At 46.8% G+C, this 22593-nt stretch overlaps 1 protein-coding gene across 1 annotated transcript in view; it reads left to right on the top strand.

The window, feature by feature from the left end:
* The window catches only part of BACE2 (beta-secretase 2), a 78881-nt gene that overhangs the window by 19762 nt on the left and 36526 nt on the right, over positions 1 to 22593 (top strand). Inside the window, exon 2 of the mRNA XM_074983418.1 lies at positions 8874 to 8962. Within this exon, the coding sequence (XP_074839519.1) occupies positions 8874 to 8962 (89 nt within the window). The remainder of the gene's footprint in view (positions 1 to 8873; positions 8963 to 22593) is intronic.

Raw genomic sequence — 22593 nt, 5'->3', positions numbered from 1 at the left:
CACTTCCGTACCTACAATATGTGGAGTGTGCCAGTTGAACTGTAGCAACGCCTTGATTGGCTCCAGAGGGAGTGCATGGCTTTCACTGTCAATGTTATGCACAGTTACCCACACCTCACTTCACGTGCCCTGGCCTTACATGTGTGTCACTGCAGCAATACTGTTAAAAACAAAACAAAAAAACAAAAACTATGCAGACAGAAACTAGTAGAATCTGACAACCCTGCACATAGGTCAGGGTAAACTAAAGGTCTTGTGGGCCACACGTAGGATTGTGGTGGGCAGTAGGTTGTCCACTACTGCATTAGCCAATGCTGCAGAATTAGATGGGTAGAGCTGGATGGACCACTTCTTCAGAGTCAAAGCAGCCCTATAACAGCAGTCAAAAACAACTGAGAACCATTCAATGCACTCTTCTGTAGGGTACAACAGTGTAATTTATGACCGCATAACTGCAGTCTGGGAACTGCCCAGCAATGATGGAATAAACTCCTGTGGAGTTCCTCAGCAGCTCTCAGTCACTTGTAGAGATTAGCAAAGTCAGACGCTACTCTGTTCCAGGCTCACTTGAAAAGCATTAGCTGTAAATGTATACTGTGCTCTATGTGCAAAAACGTGGGGCCATGTTTCTGATTGCCTAGGCACAGAGGATCCCAGTTTTGTGCATCACATTCTTCCAAATACTCTTCTAATTCACTTTTTAATTGAGACAAATTAAATACATTTTCAAAAGGAACAGGTGGAAAAAATTTTTTGTAAAGCTCAGTCTTCTGTTTTGTGAAATCTGTTTGTAAATGTTGTAATGTCATTCCAGGTAATGGAAACGTACATTTGTGTGCGGTTGGTTTGTTTGTTTACTCCAATATTTAAGAATGAGAAGCTGATTCTTTTTCAGAGGTAAAATTGTAAAAGAACCTAACTAACAAAATCAGTGCCAATAAAAAACACAACTGTGGGCAAACATAGTATGTAGTAGAGTACATTTTCTGTCTTGCTTGATGGCTGTAAGCACTTCTTACCAGATGGATTGATAATGTAATTAGGAATCATTGTGTTTAAACACGACAGTATTTAAATTGGCTGCTTTTTTTCCTATCTATTAACCAGCTTTAAAAGAGCAAGAGTAGGAGATTATCCAAATGATTTTGGCTGCTAAACGCTAGCTATAAACCTGACTGTTTTCCTGTTGTTTAGCTAATTACTCCTAGTAAGATTTATTACAAACATGTAAAACAAAATAAGAGATGCATTAATGATATGTGTTTGTGTTTTTGCAGTTATTGACTTTTAGTTGCTCATGAGATTTGCACGTATCAGAGTAGATACTCTGATTTACTAAGCTTCTCATTTGTGCATGTGTTAGAGTTTCTACACACATTAAGGGAACAGCCTCCTTGAATTATTGGTAGCTTATTGATCACTGATAGCTTCACGTTGAAGAAAAATTGAAGAAGTTCGCACAGATGGACTCAGTAGGGTTGGCAGCTTGAGCAAGAGGAACATTCTTAGATCAGACTTAGCTAACGGACACCAGGAGTCGGTCAGAAAGACTTCGTATTTTTCGAAAGAGAAGGTATGAGATAGAGATGTAGAGTACAACACAGGGCTCTTGGAACCCTGAAGGAGCATGGACTGAGATCACAAAGAACACTGAATGGAGGTATGGAAGTCAGGAGTCAGGGAACCCCCAACAGGTGTTTTATATTTTACTGAGGGCTTTATCTCTCATGCTGTCTGAAGGAAAAAAGTGATTTTTTTTTAAATAAACTCTTTTGTGAAGTCTGTCTCTATTTGCTTTAACTACAAAATGTCCCAGAATGTTTAAACCGTAATCTTGGATGCCCAAATGAGGGGGCTCTTGGAAATGTGCATGCATAAGCTACTCAGGTCTTGCAGAGCTAGGCACTTGTCTTGGGGGGGACTAGAAGGCTGGGCCACGGAGTCTCACTTCAGAAGGGGTACAAGACAGTGTCTCAGCCCAGGGAGTGCTCCAGAAATGCCAGTTTACACATTGCCCAAGAGGTGCGTCCAAGCACATGGGTTCAAAACCAGCTGCTGGGTGAGCATTCTGGGAAGCTCGACCAGGGCTGTGACAGACTTACCAGACCTGCCATTCGGTATTTTTTTAAAGCTCTCCCTTTATTAATACCAATTTGAGAAGCTGCAAGCCATTGGACTATAGATCTGTTGTCTTCTTCCATCTGGTAGAACCTCTCTGGTAGAACCTCTGGCTCTGAGCAGTGACCCACTAATTTGCCAGAACAAGTGGTGTTGCCACAGTATCATCATTGATCGTTAGGTGACGTACTGACAGTGCCTACACTGGGAACTAAATACTCAAAGGTGCAAGACATCGTCCACCCCCTCAGAATACTGTATCCTGCTAGACACAGAATCGCAAATTCCTGTTCTCTTGAACAGGAGAGGCACTTCTCATTGAAGTTTAGATGCACTGGAACATCGGCAGCATCCTCCCAGCTGCATATTACCTGCCTGGGTTCTGACTCCCCCACTCCTTTCTTATTTATTTGTGTAAAACATTTGAGACCACACTTGGAAAGTTGTTAGTAATCACTTGTTGGTTTTATATTGGGGGCAGCTGGCCACTCCCCACTCTGTACCATTTGCATACCACATTGGAGTTCTCAGCACAAACTAATCCTAATACAGGTTGAGTACAAGCTAATCACAAATTAAAATGCCCCCCCACCCCCAGTTCACTGAAACTACTCCCAGCAACAATTACAGTAACACAGTCTTTTCCTGGTCAAGTCCCAGGGCCTGTACTCCATTCCCACAGGTCACACTGCTGCTTTCAATGCTATTTATTGTATAATCCACATGAAAGCACATCTGATCTTTGACGCTGAAGACTGGCCCATGCAAACACGTGTGTGTGTGTGTGTGTGTGTGTAAGTCTGCTACTGCCTCCAAACTAATAGGCATGACCCCTTTAACTACAGCGGAAGAGATTCATAAGTTTAAATACAAAGGTCACACATTCAGTTGCTTTCGGCCTTGTCTTTAATGACAAGGTGAGGACAGGGGGGTTAGTAAAGTCTTACCTCAAGATAAAGTCCTATGTGAAAACCAAGCATTTTGTAGTTTTCACCTGAGTTAGCAGACTGAATTTAAAAACAAAAAAAAAATGCTTAACTTGACCTGCTAAATAATGGAAAAACTCTGAATAGTCATCTGATCTTCACTAGGCTTTATTTCAGTTTGAGCATGCTTTCCACCCCCCTCCTCCAATGAAGATACAAAGACCCATTCAGGGGGTTGTTACAGTCACATATAACTCAAAACCTATCCTCCCTTGCTTTCTTGCTTCCTACCTCTCCTCCTTCAAATAAGCTTTATATAATCCTACTTTCTTGCTAGTGTGCGCCCAGGCTGTAAGCTATCAAGAGCTTTTTGTGGGGGAGGAAGGGGCATGCTGGTACTCAGCTGGCTTCCAGCCCCCTCTCCCCAGCCAATGCCGTGGCTGTGGCTGTGGCTGCCAAGGTGCAAGTACTCAGTACCAGCAAGTACTGGCACAAAAAAAGCATTGAAGCTATCAATGATCAATAAGCTATCAGTAATTCAAGGAGGCTGTTTCCTTAATATGTGTAGAAACTCCAATATGTGCACAAACGAGAAGCTTAGTAAATTAGGGTATATACTCTGATACAAGCAAATCCAATGAGCAACTGAAAGTCAATAGCTGGTATGGGTAACTGGCTTTTTTTTGTTGCGGGGGGGGGGATCTCCTTTTTGTGCCGACAAGCTGGAGCAAGCTGACTTATAGGCTTTGCTCATCTCATTGTCCAAAGGCACGCTCGTTTGAATGGGAGCTGCATAAGTTGATGACATGGGATTGACCCAGGTCTGGGAGACATGACGCCACCTCTGAGAGTGGATGTCCGTTCCCCAGGTGCTGAGACACACAACTTCACGGAATGAACTGGTATTCATAAGTAGTAATAAATAGCTCTGCTGGATCATTACATCTTTGTTTTGAATTGAAGGAGCATATACAGTGTACAAAAGAAACTTGGGTTGCTGTTGTATCAAAACGAAATACTGGGAGGTTTGAGGAATTTCTGAGATAATGTCTTGGCATGGAGTTTGACTCCCCAGTAGATATTGTGCTTGCCTTTTGAGAATACATCAGGATATAGAATAATTCTCATTAAAAGTATGGCCTTCCCTCTCCTCGCCGTGTCATACTATGTCAAACCCTTGGGATTTTAAATCAGTTTCATGGATGTGTTTTTCTCTTTACTAGCACAACTTGATGTCATTTTATGTTGTTGTGTCTTCAGCAAAAGACCTACAAAGAACAGTGTGTAAATTTTTTGTGGTCATATTTGGCATATCAAGGAAAAAATGTCTTGTCCGCTTTTTGAATTAGATACTCTAGTGTGTTCCTTTTAGTGGTCAACCCCACGTTCATACAACCAATGGCAGTTTAGCCACTGGCCCAAAAGGCCTGGCCTGTGGGGCGCGGGGGACAGAAAAAGGGGCACACTTACGCATCAGCAGGAGTGCCAGGTGGGCAGAAAGGAGCAGGACCCCACACTGCAACCCCAGTCCATGGCTGGATTGCCAGCTGAGGGGAGGGTGAGACTGCAGATGCAAAGGGTGAGGAGGGCCCCCATTTGCTCTGCCTTCAAGCCCCACGACACTTTAATCCATCTCTGCAGAGGAGTTCCATCCAGCAAAATAACAGTGTAGGGACATTAGAGATGTTTGTTGCATGCCCTACAGTTCTATTGAAGGTGGCCAGCAAAGGAAAGTGCAGTGCTGTGCCTATAATGTACATTACCTGAAAGTGAAATTAAGAAACAGCAGTAAAATAAACTTGTCAGGTTTTCCTTTATACCTAACCTAGAAGCAAACAAGCTCATCATGCTTTTTTTGTTTTAAAAAGTGTTGCACTGATGCAGTCTAGCAGATTTATAATCTGGTTGTTGGATATCCACGCACAAATAACAGGGAAGCCTAGTTTTTCAGTGTGAATGGCAAGCTGCTTCTGTTCTATTGGCAAGGTACAGCACAATGTAAAGTGGACTTTGGTGCTGACATGGAAAGGGTTTTCTTTGTGAGTAGATGCGAAGGAGCTGAAAAGAACTGCAGACCTATAAAAGAAAATTCATTAATTAACAGCCGTTCCAAAATGTTCTGCTAGTCACTGGATCTATTGTAGAGATTACAATATATCTGTGTTGTATGACCTCTGTCTAATTATGCATAAACACACAGATGCGAATGTCACATTGACTAGCAATTTGTCATGTGAATGTCGGTTGTACTAGAGTGGGCTTGTGACTTTTATGTGTTCTACTGTTCTTTGTATTTTATGGGGGATTTTTTTTCTTGAAGAACCAGACAGGGTAAATTCTGTACTGCTCAGTAAAGTGGGCAGTAAAAACGCTTTAATGTGGGGATTCATGAATTGTGTGGTACTGTCCTTCTGAGGTTTTAAAGTGTTTTTCATACATAAGCTATTTCTAATTCTGGTATTTCAATTAAAGTCCTTCTCCATGAGGACTTTTACACGTACATGTTTAATATTACTTCGCTCAGGATCACAGATTTAGAAACACTAATAAATGGGAAGTGTTGCATCTGGAGCTGGGCATAACTTTTCAGCTAAATGGCTGGGTCTACGCTTGCCCCCAACTTTGAAGGGGGCCTGGTAATCAGGGCCACAGGAAATAAGTAAAGTGCTGCAATGAATATGCAGCACTTCATTAGGCTAATTCTCCCCCACGGCAACTTCGAAGCATCAAACTTTGAAGTGCTGGCACGTGTCTAGCCACGGGCACTTCAAAGTGCCGGCAGTGCTTCAAAGTCCATTTACTACTTCTAGATGCACGCCGGCACTTCAAAGTTGCTGCGGGGAATAATTAGCCTAATGAAGTGTTGCGTATTCACCGCAGCACTTCATTAATAATCCCCCATGGCCTTGATTACCATGCCCCCCTTCGAAGTTGGGGGAAAGTATAGACAAGCCCAATAATGTTTTTCAGCAAAAAAATGCAAATTTGGTGACACCAAAACATTTTGTGAATTTGTGTCAGTAGCACCAAATTGTTTTAGGTTTTTTTAACTGAACCAGTTTTATTTTGACACATGAAGTAAAATGTTTTAATTACTTGATTTCAGATTACTCTTTGTTTTGAATTTTGTGTATATAAAATGTAAAATGCTTGGAATCAAAATATTTGATTTCAGGTTGAACAAAAAGTTTCAATTTTTTAAAATTGCCAGTGAATCAATCTATTATTTGCCCTGCTTTATACGCAGAGCCCCTGTGAGATAGTATTTGTTGTTTCTAAAGAGCTTAGTCACTGTAGCTGTTTCTTTCTGGAGGAAATGCTATTTCTACTGTAAAGAAAATTACAATAAAATTATTCTCTGTAAATTATAAAACATTATTCCAAGCTATTGGTTAAATAAAGGACACAGTTTGTCAATGCTTTATTGCCAATAATAACATTTTTCTTAGGCTGTATCTACACTACCTCCCTATTTCAAAGGGAGGATGGTAATTAGGGTGTCGGGAAATTATAAATGAATTGCTGTGCCGCATATGCAGCACTTTTTATTAAGCTAATTCTCCTCCGTAGCAACTCTGAAGTGTTAAAGTTCGAAGTGCTGGCTCACATGTAGTCACGGCTAAACCACTGGTACGTCAAAGTGCCTAGCAACTCCAAAGTCCCTTTACTCCAGAGTTGCTGGGCACTTCGAAGTACCGGCAGGTTAGCTGCGGCTACATGCGTGCTGGCATTTCGAAGTTTAACACTTTGAAGTTGCCGCAGGGGAGAATCAGCTTAATGAAGTGCTGCGTATGTGGTGCAGCACTTGATTAATAATCTCCTGACACCCTAATTACCATCCTCCCTTCGAAGTAGGGAGGTAGTTTAGACACAGCCTTAAAGACTCAGCTCCTAGAATCCAGTGAGCGTGACTATTTCAGCTTTCCTTTTTAAAAGTAAATTTCTAATGGTTATGCTTATAGTCTGCTTATGGTTGCAGAGCAAAGTTTGAAAACATTACCTAAACGTACCCCAGAGTCTGAGAAATCAGAAGGCAAGTAAAATGTACCCAAAAGCTGTTCTTTTTATTTAAAAAAAAAAAAACAAAAACAAACCTTGGATTTTTTTTGAATGCTTTTGATAGCTAACAATAAAAATAAGTCATTCTGTCAACAAGTGAGCAGTTCCAAGCATTGTTTTAACTCTATTTGTTCCATTCCAATCTCATATCATTTATCAACTAGGCAAACTAAAGTTACCCAAGAAAGAGAGAGCAGAAATGTATGTTTGTTTTTAAAGTTTTAGTTACAGTTTTTGGAATTGCCAATGCCCAGTAAAAGTTGTCTGAGATGTGCTCCCAGTGAAAATGTCAGATTTTAAGGTCATGTAATGACGATGGCATTCTCAAAAGGTTAACTTTGGAGAATTTCTGGTTTTGGAGCTTTTCTGATGTTGCTAAAATGCTCACTTCAGAATGAACTGTGACCTAACATCTCTTGACCAAAACTCTGCCTTAGATTTAAAAAATAAATGTCAATGCTCCTATTGCCCCAGTATTTTATCCTTGTTTCTCCAGTTCTTCTCCCACTTCTAACCTGGCTTTTCCTTCCTTTTCCCAGGTCTTTCTCTGTTGCTAGTGCCATAGATATTTGAAATCTGGCCCTTACTTACCTCATCTTTCAATTAAAGGAAACATTCATCTCTCTACTTGGTTCTGCCCACCAATGTGCCCCAAGGCAAAAACTCTTTTGTTTTAACATATCTGATATTTTAATTTGTGATAAATTGGGAATCGCCTCACCCCCAGCTACTCTCTACATTTACATTCATTGATTGTATGGCCACATTTTCAAGTCCAGATTATTAATATAAGCCCTCAGTTCCTACAGTCTTGATTCTGTCAACACTCATACCTGTGCTTAAATTTAAGCATGCGTACTGTTCCATTGACTATTTGTGTGTCTAAAGTTACATGTGTCTTTACATGGGATCAGATACGACATAAGCTAAAAAGCAATCATGAGTGTTTCTTTCTCTTCCCTTTTTTAATACCTTTTTTTCTAGGTTTAGCAGGAGCCAACCAGTAAAATGAAATTCAAATACAGAAGATCTTCCTAGGTGGAGACGAGCTGCAAGAGCCCTAGTCCACCAATTCTCAGACCGTAGGTCAGGACCCCAAAGTGGGTGGCAACCCCATTTTCATGGGCTCCCCAGGGCTGGTGTTGGGGATCAAAGCCCAAGTGGCCCATCCCCTTCTGGAGCTGAAAATAGGTCTTAGACTCATGCTGTGGTCCCACCCCCTCCCTACACTCCCATCTGCTGTCATGTAATAACTTGTTAGAAGACAGTCACAATGCAATGAAGTTTACTGTGGAGCCAGCTCTAAATTGGATGTACTTTTCAAGTGATCTTGTTGCTGTTTTATAGCTCTTGTTCAGTGGTAGTTACGTTACCCAAGGTGTCTCGCCACAAGCAACAGTCTACCTGGAAGTGTACATGACGGATACTAACAATTCAGAATGAATTTAACTCTTAAAAGCTATTTGTTGAAAGCACTGACTGTATCGGCTTATTGAATTAGTGTTTCAGTGCTGTATCTCTGTTCCTCCTTCCCATTCTTTGCAGACATGTGGATTCTTCTAAGCATTTTGCTGTAGTGAGCTATTTTGCTGAAAGGTCACAGTAACATATCTTCCCTTACAGTGATTTTTTTACATAAGCATTTTAATTTATTCTCCACAGCAGTGTTTAACTTCATTTTTAAATTTAAATTGTACTTCTCTTTTCACCTAAGCTTAAATTGAACGTGCAAACAAACATACAAAAACCCTTTCTTTTCTGATTCTGCAGTTGAATATTCTGGTTGACACTGGAAGCAGTAATTTTGCAGTCGCAGGTGCTCCAAGCCCTGATGTAACATCATACTTCAATAAAGAGGAGTAAGTATCTTTGAATTAAAATGCTTTGAATAGGGTTGACTGTCCTGGGGGCTGGCCTGTATATGGAAGAAACAATGCAGATAGGTGGACAGACTTCTGTTGCAGTTAATTGCTGAATGTGGCATGCATCTCCTCTTTTCAGCACAGGAGTCTAACATTCTCCCTCATGCTGAGTAGATCCTTACTCCACAACTGGTTCCACTGGTTTTAGTGAAGCTACTTTCAGCATAAGATGTTTGAGCCTGGCCCTGAATTACTTGTGGGATAGCATGTGTTGTAGAGTCTAGGTTCCAAATACAAGATCAAGATATGCATTCTGATCCTTTGAAATGGCCTCACTTATTGTCATCGTAAGGTTTGGCTGTTCTTACCGTTTATTGCAGGGGTCAGCAATCTTCCCGTGGTGGAGTGCCAAAATTTGACCTTTTATGTACAGTCCAAGTGCTGGTGATAGTTTTTTTTAAAGTCACTAATAGTCCTACTTATTAAGTGTTCCTTATCCCTATCCCTTTTTTGAGGAAGTTCTATAGCTTTACACATCTACTCTTATTATTTTAAATGTTTCCCTTAAACTGGATGTTTGAAACATTGCCAGCATGATTACTGGTGTCATGGCAATGTATGGGTTTTCTAACATAAGTAAATGGGGAAAAAAAGATTGTTAGTTGCAGTGAGATTTGCTTTCTCATGCTCTTCTACCAGCTTTCTGTTTCTGTTACACTGCCTAGAAAACTAAACTTGCCATCTAAAATAGTTGCCAGACAGTGCTGTATCTTCAGAGAATTGCCGGGTAATGTACTCCTGACAAAAGCCAGGCAATCAGCTCAGGTTTATTAAACAGGATCACCACTCTCCTTCTGGAAAGCAACATATGTCTGGATTGGATGGTGTATCCTTTGCCTTTTTGTAAAGTCACTTAAGCTACGTCTACACGTGAAGCCTACATCGAAGTAGCTTATTTCGATTTGGAGACATCAAAATAGGCTATTTCGATGAATAACGTCTACACGTCCTCCAGGGCTGGCAACGTCGATGTTCAACTTCGACGTTGCGCAGCACCACATCGAAATAGGCGCTGCGAGGGAACGTCTGCACGCCAAAGTAGCACACATCGAAATAGGATGCCAGGAACAGCTGCAGACAGGGTCACAGGGCGGACTAGCGCTTCTGGGGCAACAGCTAGCCGCTCCCTTAAAGGGCCCCTGCCAGACACACTCAGCCTGCACAGCACGCGGTCTGAGGAGCCATAGGCACACAGACCCCGGGCTACGCAGGCATGGACCCCCAGCAGCAGCAGCAGCCAGAGGTCCACCCAGCCCTCCCAGCAGTAGCAGGGCTCGCCCTGATCCATGCCATGCGGGAGGCAGCTGAGCACCTCCTTGCTACACCGGAGGAGGAGCTGCCCCCAGGGCAGCAGGGCTCAACCCCCAACCCTGCAGCACCCCCTCCCCCCCCCGCCTCACACGCCGCCGCCTGTGGAGCTACCCCACCAGCACCGACTGGTGGGAGCGGCTGGTGCTTGAGAAGTGAGACGACGACCGCTGGCTCAGGAACTTCAGGATGAGCCGGCAGACATTTATGGAGCTGTGCCAGTGGCTCACCCCCGCACTCAGGCACCAGGACACTGCCATGTGGCGTGCCCTCCCTGTGGAGAAACGGGTCGGCATCGCTGTCTGGAAGCTGGCCACTCCAGACAGCTACCGATCCGTGGGACAGCAGTTTGGTGTCGGCAAGGCCACCATCGGGGCTGTCCTCATGGAGGTAAGAGGACCCACGGGGGGAGGGCAGGGCAGGGGAGGGGGGCCTGGGCAGAGGAGGGCAGGGCAGCGGAGGGGAGGGCAGGGCAGGGCAGGGCAGGGCCACGCACACCCTGCTCACCCCTCATTGGTGCTCTCCCATGTGCTTTCCCTGCAGGTTGTGCGTGCCATCAATGCCATGCTCCTGCACAGGCTCGTGAGGCTGGGGGACCCAGATGCCACCATCGCGGCCTTTGCCACGCTGGGCTTCCCCAATTGCTTCGGGGCTCTGGATGGGACTCACATCCCCATCCGCGCCCCGCATCACAGTGGAGGACGCTACATCAATCGCAAGGGCTACCATTCTGTGGTCCTCCAGGCCTTGGTGGACAGCCGGGGCCGTTTCCAGGACGTTTATGTGGGCTGGCCTGGCAGCACCCACGACGCCCGGGTTTTCCGGAACTCGGGCCTGTGCCGCCGGCTGGAGGCAGGGACCTACATCCCCCAGCGGGAGATCCCTGTGGGGGACACAACCATGCCCCTCTGCGTCATCGCAGATGCGGCGTACCCACTCCGGCCCTGGCTCATGCACCCGTACACGGGCCATCTCTCCGTCAGCCAGGAGCGCTTCAACCAGTGCCTGAACCACGCGCGCCAGGTGGTGGAGCGCTCATTTGGCCGCCTGAAAGGACGCTGGAGATGTCTCCTGACCCGCCTGGATGCGGGCCCCAACAACATCCCCCAGATTGTGGGTGCCTGCTCCGCCCTGCACAATTTGGTGGAGAGCAAGGGGAGACCTTTTATCAGGGCTGGGCTGTGGAGGCCGGCAGGGCCAACCTGCAGCCACCCGCTGCCCTCAGTCGCCAGGTGGACCCCGAAGGAACCCGGGTCCGGGAGGCTCTGCGGGCCCACTTCAATGATGAGGCTGCGGGGTGAACTCTGCCAGGCCCCCCACTGCCCACCCCTTCCTCCACAACACTCCTTGCCCCTACGCCCACACCACGGAGCACCCAACCGCACCCCCCCCCCCCGCCTTTTCCTGGACAAATGACAGCACGCACTTGTGGCTGAACTTAAACTGGTTTTTCTTTTAGAACTTTTTTTTTAACTATAATTAAAACAAGAACAAACTATATACAAGACCTCTTCTAACAAAAGTATTCGGTACAAATAAAACAATAATAAAAAGGATTGCACATAACGGATACGTTGGTCAATAAAAAGAAAAACAGGGATGATAAGGAAGGGGAGAACTATTTACATGGGGGGGGTGGGGCAAAGGGGGGGCACAAATATAAATGAAATGGGTCAATAAAACAATCCTCTTCTCGGACATATATAACTATATATGGGGGGGGCCACGTCCCGGGCCCCATGCCCCTAAAGTCTGGCACTGGGGGGTGGGCGGCCGGGAACCCCGCCTCGGCCACAGCCCTGGCTGGGGCTAGCTGGGGGCCGGGCGGACCGCAAGATATGACCGGCGAGTCTCAGCTGGCGCCAGGTGTCCCTCGGCGGTCTGGCACTCAGTGGTGGGTGGCGGGGCGACGGCGGACGGGACGGCGACGTGCGGAACAGCAGGTGGTGCAGCAGGTGGAGCAGGCAGGGTGGGCGCTGCGGCAGCCGGTGCGGCATGGGGGGCCAGGTAGTCCACAAGACGGTTGAATGTCTCCATGTAGGCCCCCCATGCCTCTTGGCGCCAGGCCAGCACCTGCTCCTGCAGGTCCAGGCAGCGTTGGTCCACCCGCAGGCGCTGCTCCGCGACCTCCAGCTGCCGACGATGGATGGCCAGCAGCTGGGGGTCCGTCGCCGTTGGGTGCTGTTGCGGGGTCTGCCGTCTAGCCCGCCGTGGGGCCGGTCGGTCCTCCGCCGAGGGGCTTGCCTGGAGGGATGGCTCCGGAGGGGATTCCGGGACCACTGATGCCTCGCCGGCACTCTCTTCTGGTCCTTCCAATGGTGCAGCTGCGGAACACAGGAGAGGAGGGGGGGAAGAAGAAAGGAGGCAAGCGTTAGTGTGGGCCCTGAGCCGTGACCCTTGTTCCCCCGACCCCGTGCTGCAGGTTCCCCATCCCCGTCCCTGGGAGATGCTACTGGGATGGATAGGGTTCAGGGGTCCCCCTGCACTGCACCCCGTCCCCTGGCAGGAGTGACTCTCACTTCACTCAGCAGGGTCTGACAGGAGAGCTTTCTTAGGCCACAGATGCCCGGTTTCTCTCGGGAGTGACTGCACAGCAGTCAGAGACAGTCCTTCCAACCTGTCCTGGGGAGAAGACCCCAAGGGGTGCCCCTCTGGGGTGTGGCTTTCCCCCTCCTCAGGCTGGCTGCCTTCCAGCTCTCCCTTCCCCTAGCCTCTACCTGCAGCCCCCGCCCCGATTCAAAGCCAGCTCGGCTCCTCCCTTTTCTTTGTTCAGGGCAGAGATGTCACCTGCCAGCTGTAGCCCCAGGATCATCCTTTGCCCCTAGGAGCTATTCAGCTTGTTGCTCATATCTAGCCTGAGTCTCCCTTTTGCACTCCCCCCACTCCATCACATGCTGCTGCTGCTGCTGCTGCGGGGTGTCCCACCCCCTCCTCCCGGGGGCCCCTTGAGGTTCCGCTCCCCCCTGCCCTGGGGATGGGCCATGGCACTGTCGTGTGGAGGGAGGGGCAGGGGCTGATGCACTGCTGTGAGGGACGTGGCCCTGCTGTCCTTGGGGCCATGGCCATGTGGGCATGTGGGGGGCCCTGGGCACATATCTATTACCCCTGCCCCTCAACCCTGGGGGTGTACACCAGAGGGGGGTACATACCTGTCGGTCCACTCCCACGGTCCGGAGATCCCCGGGGGGCGGACGCCCGGCTGCTGCTCCGGGAGGGCGGGAGGAGGATCTGCAGCCCAGACTCTGCAGAGGAGGAGCCCCCCTCCTCCTCCTCCTCTTCCTCCTCCTCCTCCTCCTGCCGTGATGGCCCGGGGGTGGGCTCCAGGGGGGGCCCCCGGGGTGCGGGGCTTACCTCCGGGATGGACTCCGGCTGCAGGGCCTGCTGGGGCTCGTCGGCTGAGGTATCAAGGGTGGCCGGAGGGGAGGAGGTGTGCCGGGGGCCCAGGATGTCCCTGAGCTCCCTGTAAAAGGGGCAAGTGACGGGGGTGGCCCCAGATCAGCCAGCCGCATCCCGGGCCCGGGCGTAACCCTGTCGCAGCTCCTTAACCTTACTCCTGACATGGTCAAGAGTGCGGGCAGGGTGACCCCGGGCGGCCAGGCCCTCAGCCAGCTGAGCGAATGCATCCTCATTCCGCCTCTTGCTCCCCATTACCTGGAGCACCTCCTCCTCGCTCCAGAGCCCCAGCAGGTCCCGCAGCTCAGCCTCCGTCCAGGAGGGGCCCCGCTGCTGCTTCCCAGCCTGGCTGCCGGGCTGGCTGGCCTGGCTGCTCTGGCTCCCCTGGGGGGGCTGCCGGGCATCCATGTCAGGTGCTGGCCCTGTTCTGGGTGGCTGAGGGACGTGCAGGCTGGCCGCGTATCTAGGCTGCCGCCTGCACGTTCCCTCAGCTTCCTGCACAGGAAGGGAGGGGGAGGGGACCTTTAAGGGGCCGCTCCACGCGGCCACCATTGAGCTGAGGGACTGGAGAGAGTGTCTCTCAACCCCTCAGCTGATGGCCGCCATGGATGACCCTGCAATTTCGACATAGCTGGATACGCAACGACTACACGGTCCCGACTTCGACGTTGAACGTCGAAGTAGGGCGCTATTCCTATTTCCTGATGAGGATAGCGGCTTCAACGTCTTGCCGCCTAATGTCGAAGTTAACTTCGAAATAGCGCCCGGCACGTGTAGCCGTGACGGGCGCTATTTCGAAGTTAGTGCCGCTACTTCGAAGTAGCGTGCACGTGTAGACACGGCTATTGTCTGTCATTCCCATTTCCTTATTGTTTCATAACTTAATGATCCAAACACTTATTTCTTTGTTGTGCCAAATAAGACCTCACACTTCAAAGTACACGCTATTCCCAGTAGTGTTCTTAAAACATTTTTATTTAATATTGTTCCTGATTCTCTAAAATCTGTCTGAACATTTTGGTCTTGGAAACCAAAAGTCCGGAGGATACTTGTAAAACAATGCTATAATTAAACTTTGGAGTTAAAATTTTACAGAGTAATTCAATTGCTAAAATGCTTATTATTTAGTTTCTTGCTGATCCTAATTTTTTGTTAAAATATGTGCTCATTGTGCAAACTCAATTTTTCAAGAACTTTAATTATTTTAAAAGCTTTGGCCTCAATTTATTTGAAAAAGGGTGGGGAAAGAGGTACCTTGCCTTAGTTATTAAATTAATCCTTGGCGTTAGCAATTGCTACTTTCCCAGACAGGAGATATAGGATTTTGGTTCCATGGATGCCAATTTTTAGGAAGCTCCAATTTTGTAATGCAAGTTATTGCAGAACTGTTAGTTTAGTTTTCTTCTAGGAGGGCGTCAGCTTTGTGCAGCAGCCTATATGCTTGCCTTGCTGGACAGACTAACTGCCACAATTAGTGGATAAAATCAGCTCCACAGGAGTGTCTTCAGCCCCAACCTCACTCTGTGGTGGGGGGGTTCTGTCCCCAGCCCAATTCTCTGGTGGGGGCTCCAACCCCTCCCATGCTGCAGAGGGGTCAGCAAGGGCTCCAGTGAATGTGGGCCTGGCCCCAGCCCCAGGACCCTGTGGAGAGGAGGGGCAGGGCTGAGCTCCCGCCACGTGCCACTGAAAATCGGCTCGCATGCCACTTGGCACACGTACCGGCAGTGACTGACCTATTGACTTGACTTATTCTTAATTTAAATTATTTCATGTTTTAAATGTTCAGCTGTGGAAAATGATGAGGCTGCTCAGAAAATTATTTAATGAAAATAGAATTTGAAATTTGAAAAGTTAAATTGTTATAATTAAAATATTAATTGTCAGTGTATCAAAATATATATCTTTAAATCGAACTCTGTTCTGAAGTGGCATTTTTCTTGTACTCTTTCTGCAAATTTTGATTATTAGCTGTCAGTATTTTCTTTGGTTCATGTGTATGTGGGGAAATGTAATCTTTCAAAGCCCAACTATATAGGTCTTCAAATGAAGTACAGTTTGTACTTCACTGGTCTGGCACACTCAGAACCTGAGTGGTGTGGACTAAGGAGATTAATGCTCCCTGGCTGGCCACTAACCCCGCTCCCGGGCTCCCTTCCATTTCTCTTCTGGCTCCCAGCTGCCGGCTTCCTGGACGCTGGAGCTGTCTTGCCTAGCAACATCCATGGTCCTGCCAGACTATGCATGTTGCTGGACCAGAGTGTCCTGAATTTCAGAGTTTCAACCTGGATATGGCAAAAAATCTTTAAAAGATGGGAATGCTGAAAGATGCTTTCCCTTCCTGAATCATCTTCTTACAATTTAGATGGGGTGTTTTTTTCATATTTGGCTTTTTAAAAATGTCTTTGATGAAAAATACTTGGGGGGGTAGGGGGGAATACTGGATTACTACAGAAACATGGCAGCATGTATAAACATGTCCTTTATCCAAGAGACACCAGTGGAGACTGTTCTCAGTATATTCTAAAAATAGGACATATTTGAAGATTCCAGAATTTCACCTACATCCCTGGGATTTTAATATTGGAGTCTTCGTTTGCCAGCTGAACGTTCCATGATGGTTCTAAGGAGGATAAAAGGATTTACAGGAGCAGTTATCACCATTCTAGAACTGAAGCTGCATCTGAGATTTTATTTTCCCTCCTAAATCAGGTTTTAGAGCACCCCATTTACAAGCTTCTCTCCCCATCAAAAATGTTCAGCATTTTGGAAAGTTAGATTTGGGGAAGAGCAAACATCTCTTTCTTTCACTGACAGGTTTAATGTGAATTAAACAGAGTTTCTTAAATTATAACTCCTAAAATGAGGCTTTTACCTGAGTTCAAAAATAATTCTAAAGCATGGTTTCCCAAACTGGGTGGGGGTTGCCCCCTGAGGGAGCCATGAAGAAATTCCAGGGGGAGGCGCAAGGCGACCCAGGCCTCCCATCATTCTTCCCACCCCAAGAAAGAGACAGCCTTTGCTTCTGGCTTTCAGCCCCTGCCATTTTACATGGGTGACCCAGCACAACCACTATAAAAAGCAGGCAGCTGGCGAAGACCCACGTGGGGCTAGCTGCCTCCAGCAAAGGTGAGTAAGTGTGGGTTGGGGGAAGGGGAGGAGGAGTAAGAGTGGGGGCTGGTGCTGTCTGGCTTTGGGGCAGCTTATGGGGCTGGGGCAGCTGGCCTCAGTATTGCAGTGCTCAGGCCCCTGTTGGGCAGGCGGCTGGCCCCAGCAGCGCCAGGCTGAGGCAAGTGGCTGGCCCCAGAGGCTGGCAGGCAGGTGGGTCCCAGCAGCGTGAGACTCAGTCAGCTCAGGCAGGTGGCTCTGGCAGCACAGGGCTTGGGTGGGTGGGCAGCTGGTGCGGGGGCAGCACTGGTGGCTGGCACAGGGCTCAGGCAGCTGGGTTTGCATGAGGCACCCACAAGAGGCCAAGGTAAACTATTTGTGCTTATTTTTAATTTTAAATAACATTTTTAGATCAAGTTTTTGTGTGTGTTTTGAATTAAAATTAAAGTTTTTGTTAAAATGGGGGTTGGATGATGGTAAAGGTAAAGCAGAGGTGGGGGTGTGAGGGTTTCTCAGAAATCAAACGGGGCGTGATGCCAAAAAGTTTGGAAACCACTGCTCAAGAGAGAAAGGAGAATCTGGTGACTAGACTCCCTTTTGATGATGTGAAGGGTTTGGGTAGCATGGGTGGGCAGGTTAAGGAGTAACTTCTCTCCTACCAGTGGGCCTGGGTTTGCTGGCAACTCAGAAAAATTGGGAGGGGAGAATCGTGGGACAAACTAAACATTTCATCTGGATTTAAGACATTTTAGTATCTTAATGTATTAAATCTGAAGGAAGTTTCTAAACCAAAAGAAGTTATTTTAAGATGTCTAAATGAATGAGTTTGACCATTTTGAAATTGTATTTGTTTTTTGTTTTCCCGATGAATATGTTAGCAAAACTGACATGTATCTCTCTGCAAAATGTTAAAATGTCACCAAAAATCTGTGTGGTGTTTTTGCTGAAAAATTTCATCCAGGTCTAATTCTGAGGTGTGAATGAGGGGAAACCACCCCATCTCCTTGCCAGTAAGCTTTCTGAGGCTAAGAGGTGGGTGAGATTCCAGCCCTCCTGTGAGTTTTAATAGATTGGGGGCGAGGGTAGGTGGTAAGCTTATCTTGGCACATTGTGGTGGGAGGTAGAGAAGGAACGGTGGCTAGCTCCTCTAAGGGTGTGTTGTGGGAGAAAGGAATTTGAGAGGTCCCACCTTCCCTAAGAACTTAAGACCTAGGTTAAATGGTTAAGGATCATGGGGGTGGCCTGTGAGCTTTAAAGCATGGGCCCACAGAGCCTCCCTAGTCCCTTGGAGTGGGAGTTATTGGAGGCCTTGATATGCATCCTAAGGCTTGGAGAGTAAAAGTAGGGCAGGAGGGAGGAAAGCATTTCCTCACGGGGATTCTGTGTGGAGTCTGGAAAGTAGCAGGAAGAGTCAGGAAGATGTTTCTCAATCCTTGTGACGCCCCACCTACCCACTGGCCATGTGGGCTGGGAGCAGCGATGGAAGGGGAAAAAGATTTTTTTCTCTTGCCTTATATTTTTCTGGAGTGTGCAGATCCCCATCTCCCATTCTTACCCCTGCCATGGCAGGCCTCAGAACAACCCCAGGCCTGCCCTGCAGACATCCACAGGCTCTCAAGAGGAGAGCTGAGATCCCAAATGCAATGATCACCTATGCTGGGGACCGGCAGAGAGTGAGGTCTCCATTCCGTGTACACTTGAGGGTGTCTGAGTCTTTAGGACTCCTTTCGCAGGCTGGCAGGTGGGGATCGTGGTGATGAGGAGACTTTGAGGCCAATAGACAAAGGGTGGGAGTAGGGAAGAGCAATCCTTGCTTGCCTTCCTATTTCCCCCTGTCAGCTCCGGGTGTGGTGGGACAGGTCTTACCTCTAGCTTTAGGACCATTTAAAAACAAAACACTGACACCTCGCCCCTCCCCCGCCTTGCCACTACTAGTTGTAAGAAACGCTGCATACCACACAATGCTTGTAATTGTGTGTCATGTGTAATCTTTTGGAAGACACTGGCATAAAAATTGACATTGAAATCCAGGGTTAAGGTTGCTCTTTGCTGTGCTTGTAATAAGTTTCAAGTTTATAGCTGCAACCATAACTCACTTGCAGGAGATAGTTAACAAAAGGTAAGTGACATTGGTTTTTGTTGCTCTTTGTATTCTTTCGTTCAATAAACCCTAACTAAATATAGCATCAGACTTTGTAGTGGAAGCATTTTGAACATACCTTCGTAGACAGCTCACACATTTCTCATTCTTAATGCTTCTTTAAAGCATAAATGTACTATGGGTGGAAGCCTGACCCCACTGAAGGGAAGAAGCATTTTGCAACTGATGTCAGTGGGACCAGAATTCCACCCCATGCCATTTACAGAAGTTAAAGATGGGTGCCTATTTTTATTTCTCTAAAATAAAATAATTTCAACTCCCTCTTCCCTTTCAGTTTATATCTCATGCAAATTCAATGACATTAAACAACAGTAGTATACACGTTCACTGAAGTTATAAAACGCAAAAAAGGCAGGGGGCAGGAAGAATTAATGCTTTGATGAAAAACTGAAAAATTATGGCTGTATCTTCTATTGTTAGAATGTGTCCGTGTAAAGTTAGAAATTGAACCCTTTATTCTGAATTTCTTGGTTTTCTAATTTTTTGTGGCTTCTTTTAAGTCAAATGATACAAAATACATGCTTGACTTCAACGTAATTCAGTTTTTTTGTGTATATAATCTTCTTATCTTTCTACTACCGAGTCTCTAGGAAAAAACACTTGGAACTCTGGAAGAACCATGAGAAGTCCCTGTTGCACCTTATAGACTAACAGATATTTTGGAGCATAAGCTTTTGTGGGCTGCTGAAGTGGGTCTCTGCCCATGAAAGCTTATGCTCCAAAATATCCGTTAGCCTATAAGGTGCCACAGGACTTCTTGTTGTTTTTGCAGATACAGATTAACACATCTACCCCTGTGATTCCTTGATCTCAATCAGTGTTCTAGAAAAAGAAAGGTTGTTTTTGCTGAGACTATGCTGTGTGATGTTTATTCATGAAGTATGCTCTATTGCCTGCTCAACGACATGCATTTTTCTATAAGCCAAGCAAAACATTGTAACTAGATAGTCCAGTAGTATAATATGCAAGTAGCTGATACCCAAGATACTGTCGATCTGGATGGTTTCAGTAGCTGGAGAGTGTGATGTGCTCTGACAAGCTTCTATTAACATTTCTAATGAGTCAGCTACTGTTAGTTTCATGTACATATTAACTGGATCCTTCTGGAGGTAAATAATGAGACGTTTCTCTGGTAATGGATGGAAACCACGTGCAGCTTTTGCACGTGTAGTGGCTGTGGGTAAAAGAAGGCTAATGCTAGTGGCCCTCTTTCTCTTTCCATGGGAGCAAATCAGGGCCCTTTACTTATCCCAGCAGGTCTGGTGCACTCTCCTCTGGATTTTTTAATGGCGGCCAGGATGTTTTGTGTGAAATTTTTTTGTTTGTAATTCATGGCCCTCATATTTTAACAACTTACTAGAAGCCAAAGCAATATTGGATCAGTCAGATGACGATATTGGCTGACTCTGGTCATACAGTCCAGAGTAGATAGATGTAGGAAACATATATGTATGCCATAGAATTCCAGGGTCTTATCAGCTCCAGGATGCTGATGAGCTATTATTCCCCTAATAAATGAGGGAAGGTGATTTACAAGTAAGTGTTAGATGCTCTCAGTATTGCTAGCCACATGTATTCAGAAACTAGAAGAATTGTTTTTCTCCTCTTCTTCATATCCCTCTTACCCCCGGAAAAGAGGTGTAAAAAGTCATATTTTTATATATAACACATACATAGCTGCATGCCTTCAGGTATGTTTAAGCTTTTTATTTGGAAGTCCTTCATTCTTAATTTTGTGTGATCATTTTCAAGTTTCATATTCAACCTTAAATACATTCACACCCTCACTGTCTGGTCAGAGTAGGAGCCCTACTTAATTCCTCCTATCCTCTGGTGTTTGGGAAGCTGTAATTTTTCACATTTGTTTTTTCTTTCCTTCTTTATCCTCCCAGTGGCTCCACCACCACCCCATCCTTTTTGAATTCACACACTCCTTCCAGGCTTCCCTCTACTCTTGTCTCACAGGGCCCTCTACAATTACCAGCCCCTTATATTCTTGCCTTTTCCCCAGTCTTAGTCTTTTCTTCATAAAAATTGCCAGTTATTCACACCCTGTTTTGATTTTATAAATGTTGTTTTAATATTACAGTAGTGTATGGAGTCTTTTTTTTTTTTTTGGGACTCAGGTGCCCCATTTGCCTAGGTGCTGTATAGATGCTGAGATACAGATAATCATATTAACGTAGTATCAAGGACAAGTTAAAGATATCATGATTGCTTCTGAAATTGGAGGAAGGTGCACGTTCAGCTGATCCTAGGCCATGTCTACTGACTGAGGTACACACCTGACAGGAAATTCAGGAAGATAGGAGAGCAGATTGTGTAGACAGAATTTCTAAAAGAATCATAAAGTGCATTAAAAAAGAAGTGCTGTGCAGGCATGAGAAGTATAGAATTTCGATATGTACCGCACTAATGGTAGCAGTTGGAAAGTCACATTTGAAAGAGAACTGCTCTTACAAGTGGTGCATTAGTTCACTTTTCTTTTTAAGGATTATAGCCTCTACTGGACCACATTTGGTCTATGGTTAGAGAGCCCTGAATTTTAGGGAATCTGTGAAGAGCTAATAGAATGAAGCTTTGGCTTTTTTTCTCTTCCACTACAGCCAGGCATAGGACTGCAAATTTAAGTGGTAATGGTAAGATGAAAACTGCAGTTTGGTGCCTGATAGTCCATCAAAAAGTCATGTGCCCTTTTACACGACTGGAAGGCAAGGGTCAGTGTTTCAGACTGTAATTTGGTTTTGTTCAAGGGCCAATGGTTTGGGCATACAAAAGGGTTGACATGCTGCTTCGAGAGCCTGCCTGCCATTCCGCTCTTTTGGAGTGAAGACCAAGCTCCAAAGAGAGCTTTTGCTGCCTCCTCTTCAGTGAGGACTTTAGGAACTGCATGTAGAGCAGACTGGGGTTTCTTAAGGAGTTTTCCCATAAGCATGAAAGGAACTCTCCTTTCTGGGGAATTGCATGATTATAGCCGCGTCTACACGTGCCGGCTACTTCGAAGTAGCCGCGTCAACCTCGAAATAGCGCCCGCCACGGCTACACGTGGCGAGCGCTATTTCGAAGTTGATATCGATGTAAGGCAGCGAGACGTCGAAGTCGCTATCCTCATGAGGAGATGGGAATAGTGCCCTACTTCGACGTTGAACGTCGAAGTAGGGCATGTGTAGCCGATGCGCGTCCTGCAACATCGAAATAGCGGGGTCCGCCATGGCGGCCATCAGCTGAGGGGTTGAGAGACGCTCTCTCCAGCCCGTGAGCTCTATGGTCACCGCGTGCAGCGGCCCCTTAAAGCTCCCCGCCCCCTGCCTTCCTGTGCAGGAAGCTGAGAGAGCATGCAGGCAGCAGCACAGCCACGCGGCCAGCCTGCACACCTCCTTGCAGCCCAGAGACACCCCCCGCCACTGCGATGGCCACCCGCCAGCCCCCCAAGCACCCCCAGGGCACCCCCCCCCAAGGGGAGCCAGGGCTCCCAGGCTGGCAGCCAGCTGGGGAAGAGGCAGCAGGGGCCCCTCCTGGACGGAGGCCGAGATCCGGGACCTGCTGGGGCTCTGGAGCGAGGAGGAGGTGCTCCAGGTAATGGGGAGCAAGAGGCGGAATG

This window comes from Carettochelys insculpta, chromosome 1 (genome assembly GCF_033958435.1).
Source record: "Carettochelys insculpta isolate YL-2023 chromosome 1, ASM3395843v1, whole genome shotgun sequence".
Classification (NCBI taxonomy): Eukaryota; Metazoa; Chordata; order Testudines; family Carettochelyidae; genus Carettochelys; species Carettochelys insculpta.
Note: the sequence above shows the minus strand (reverse complement) of the source record. Positions and strands in the feature narration are given on the sequence as shown.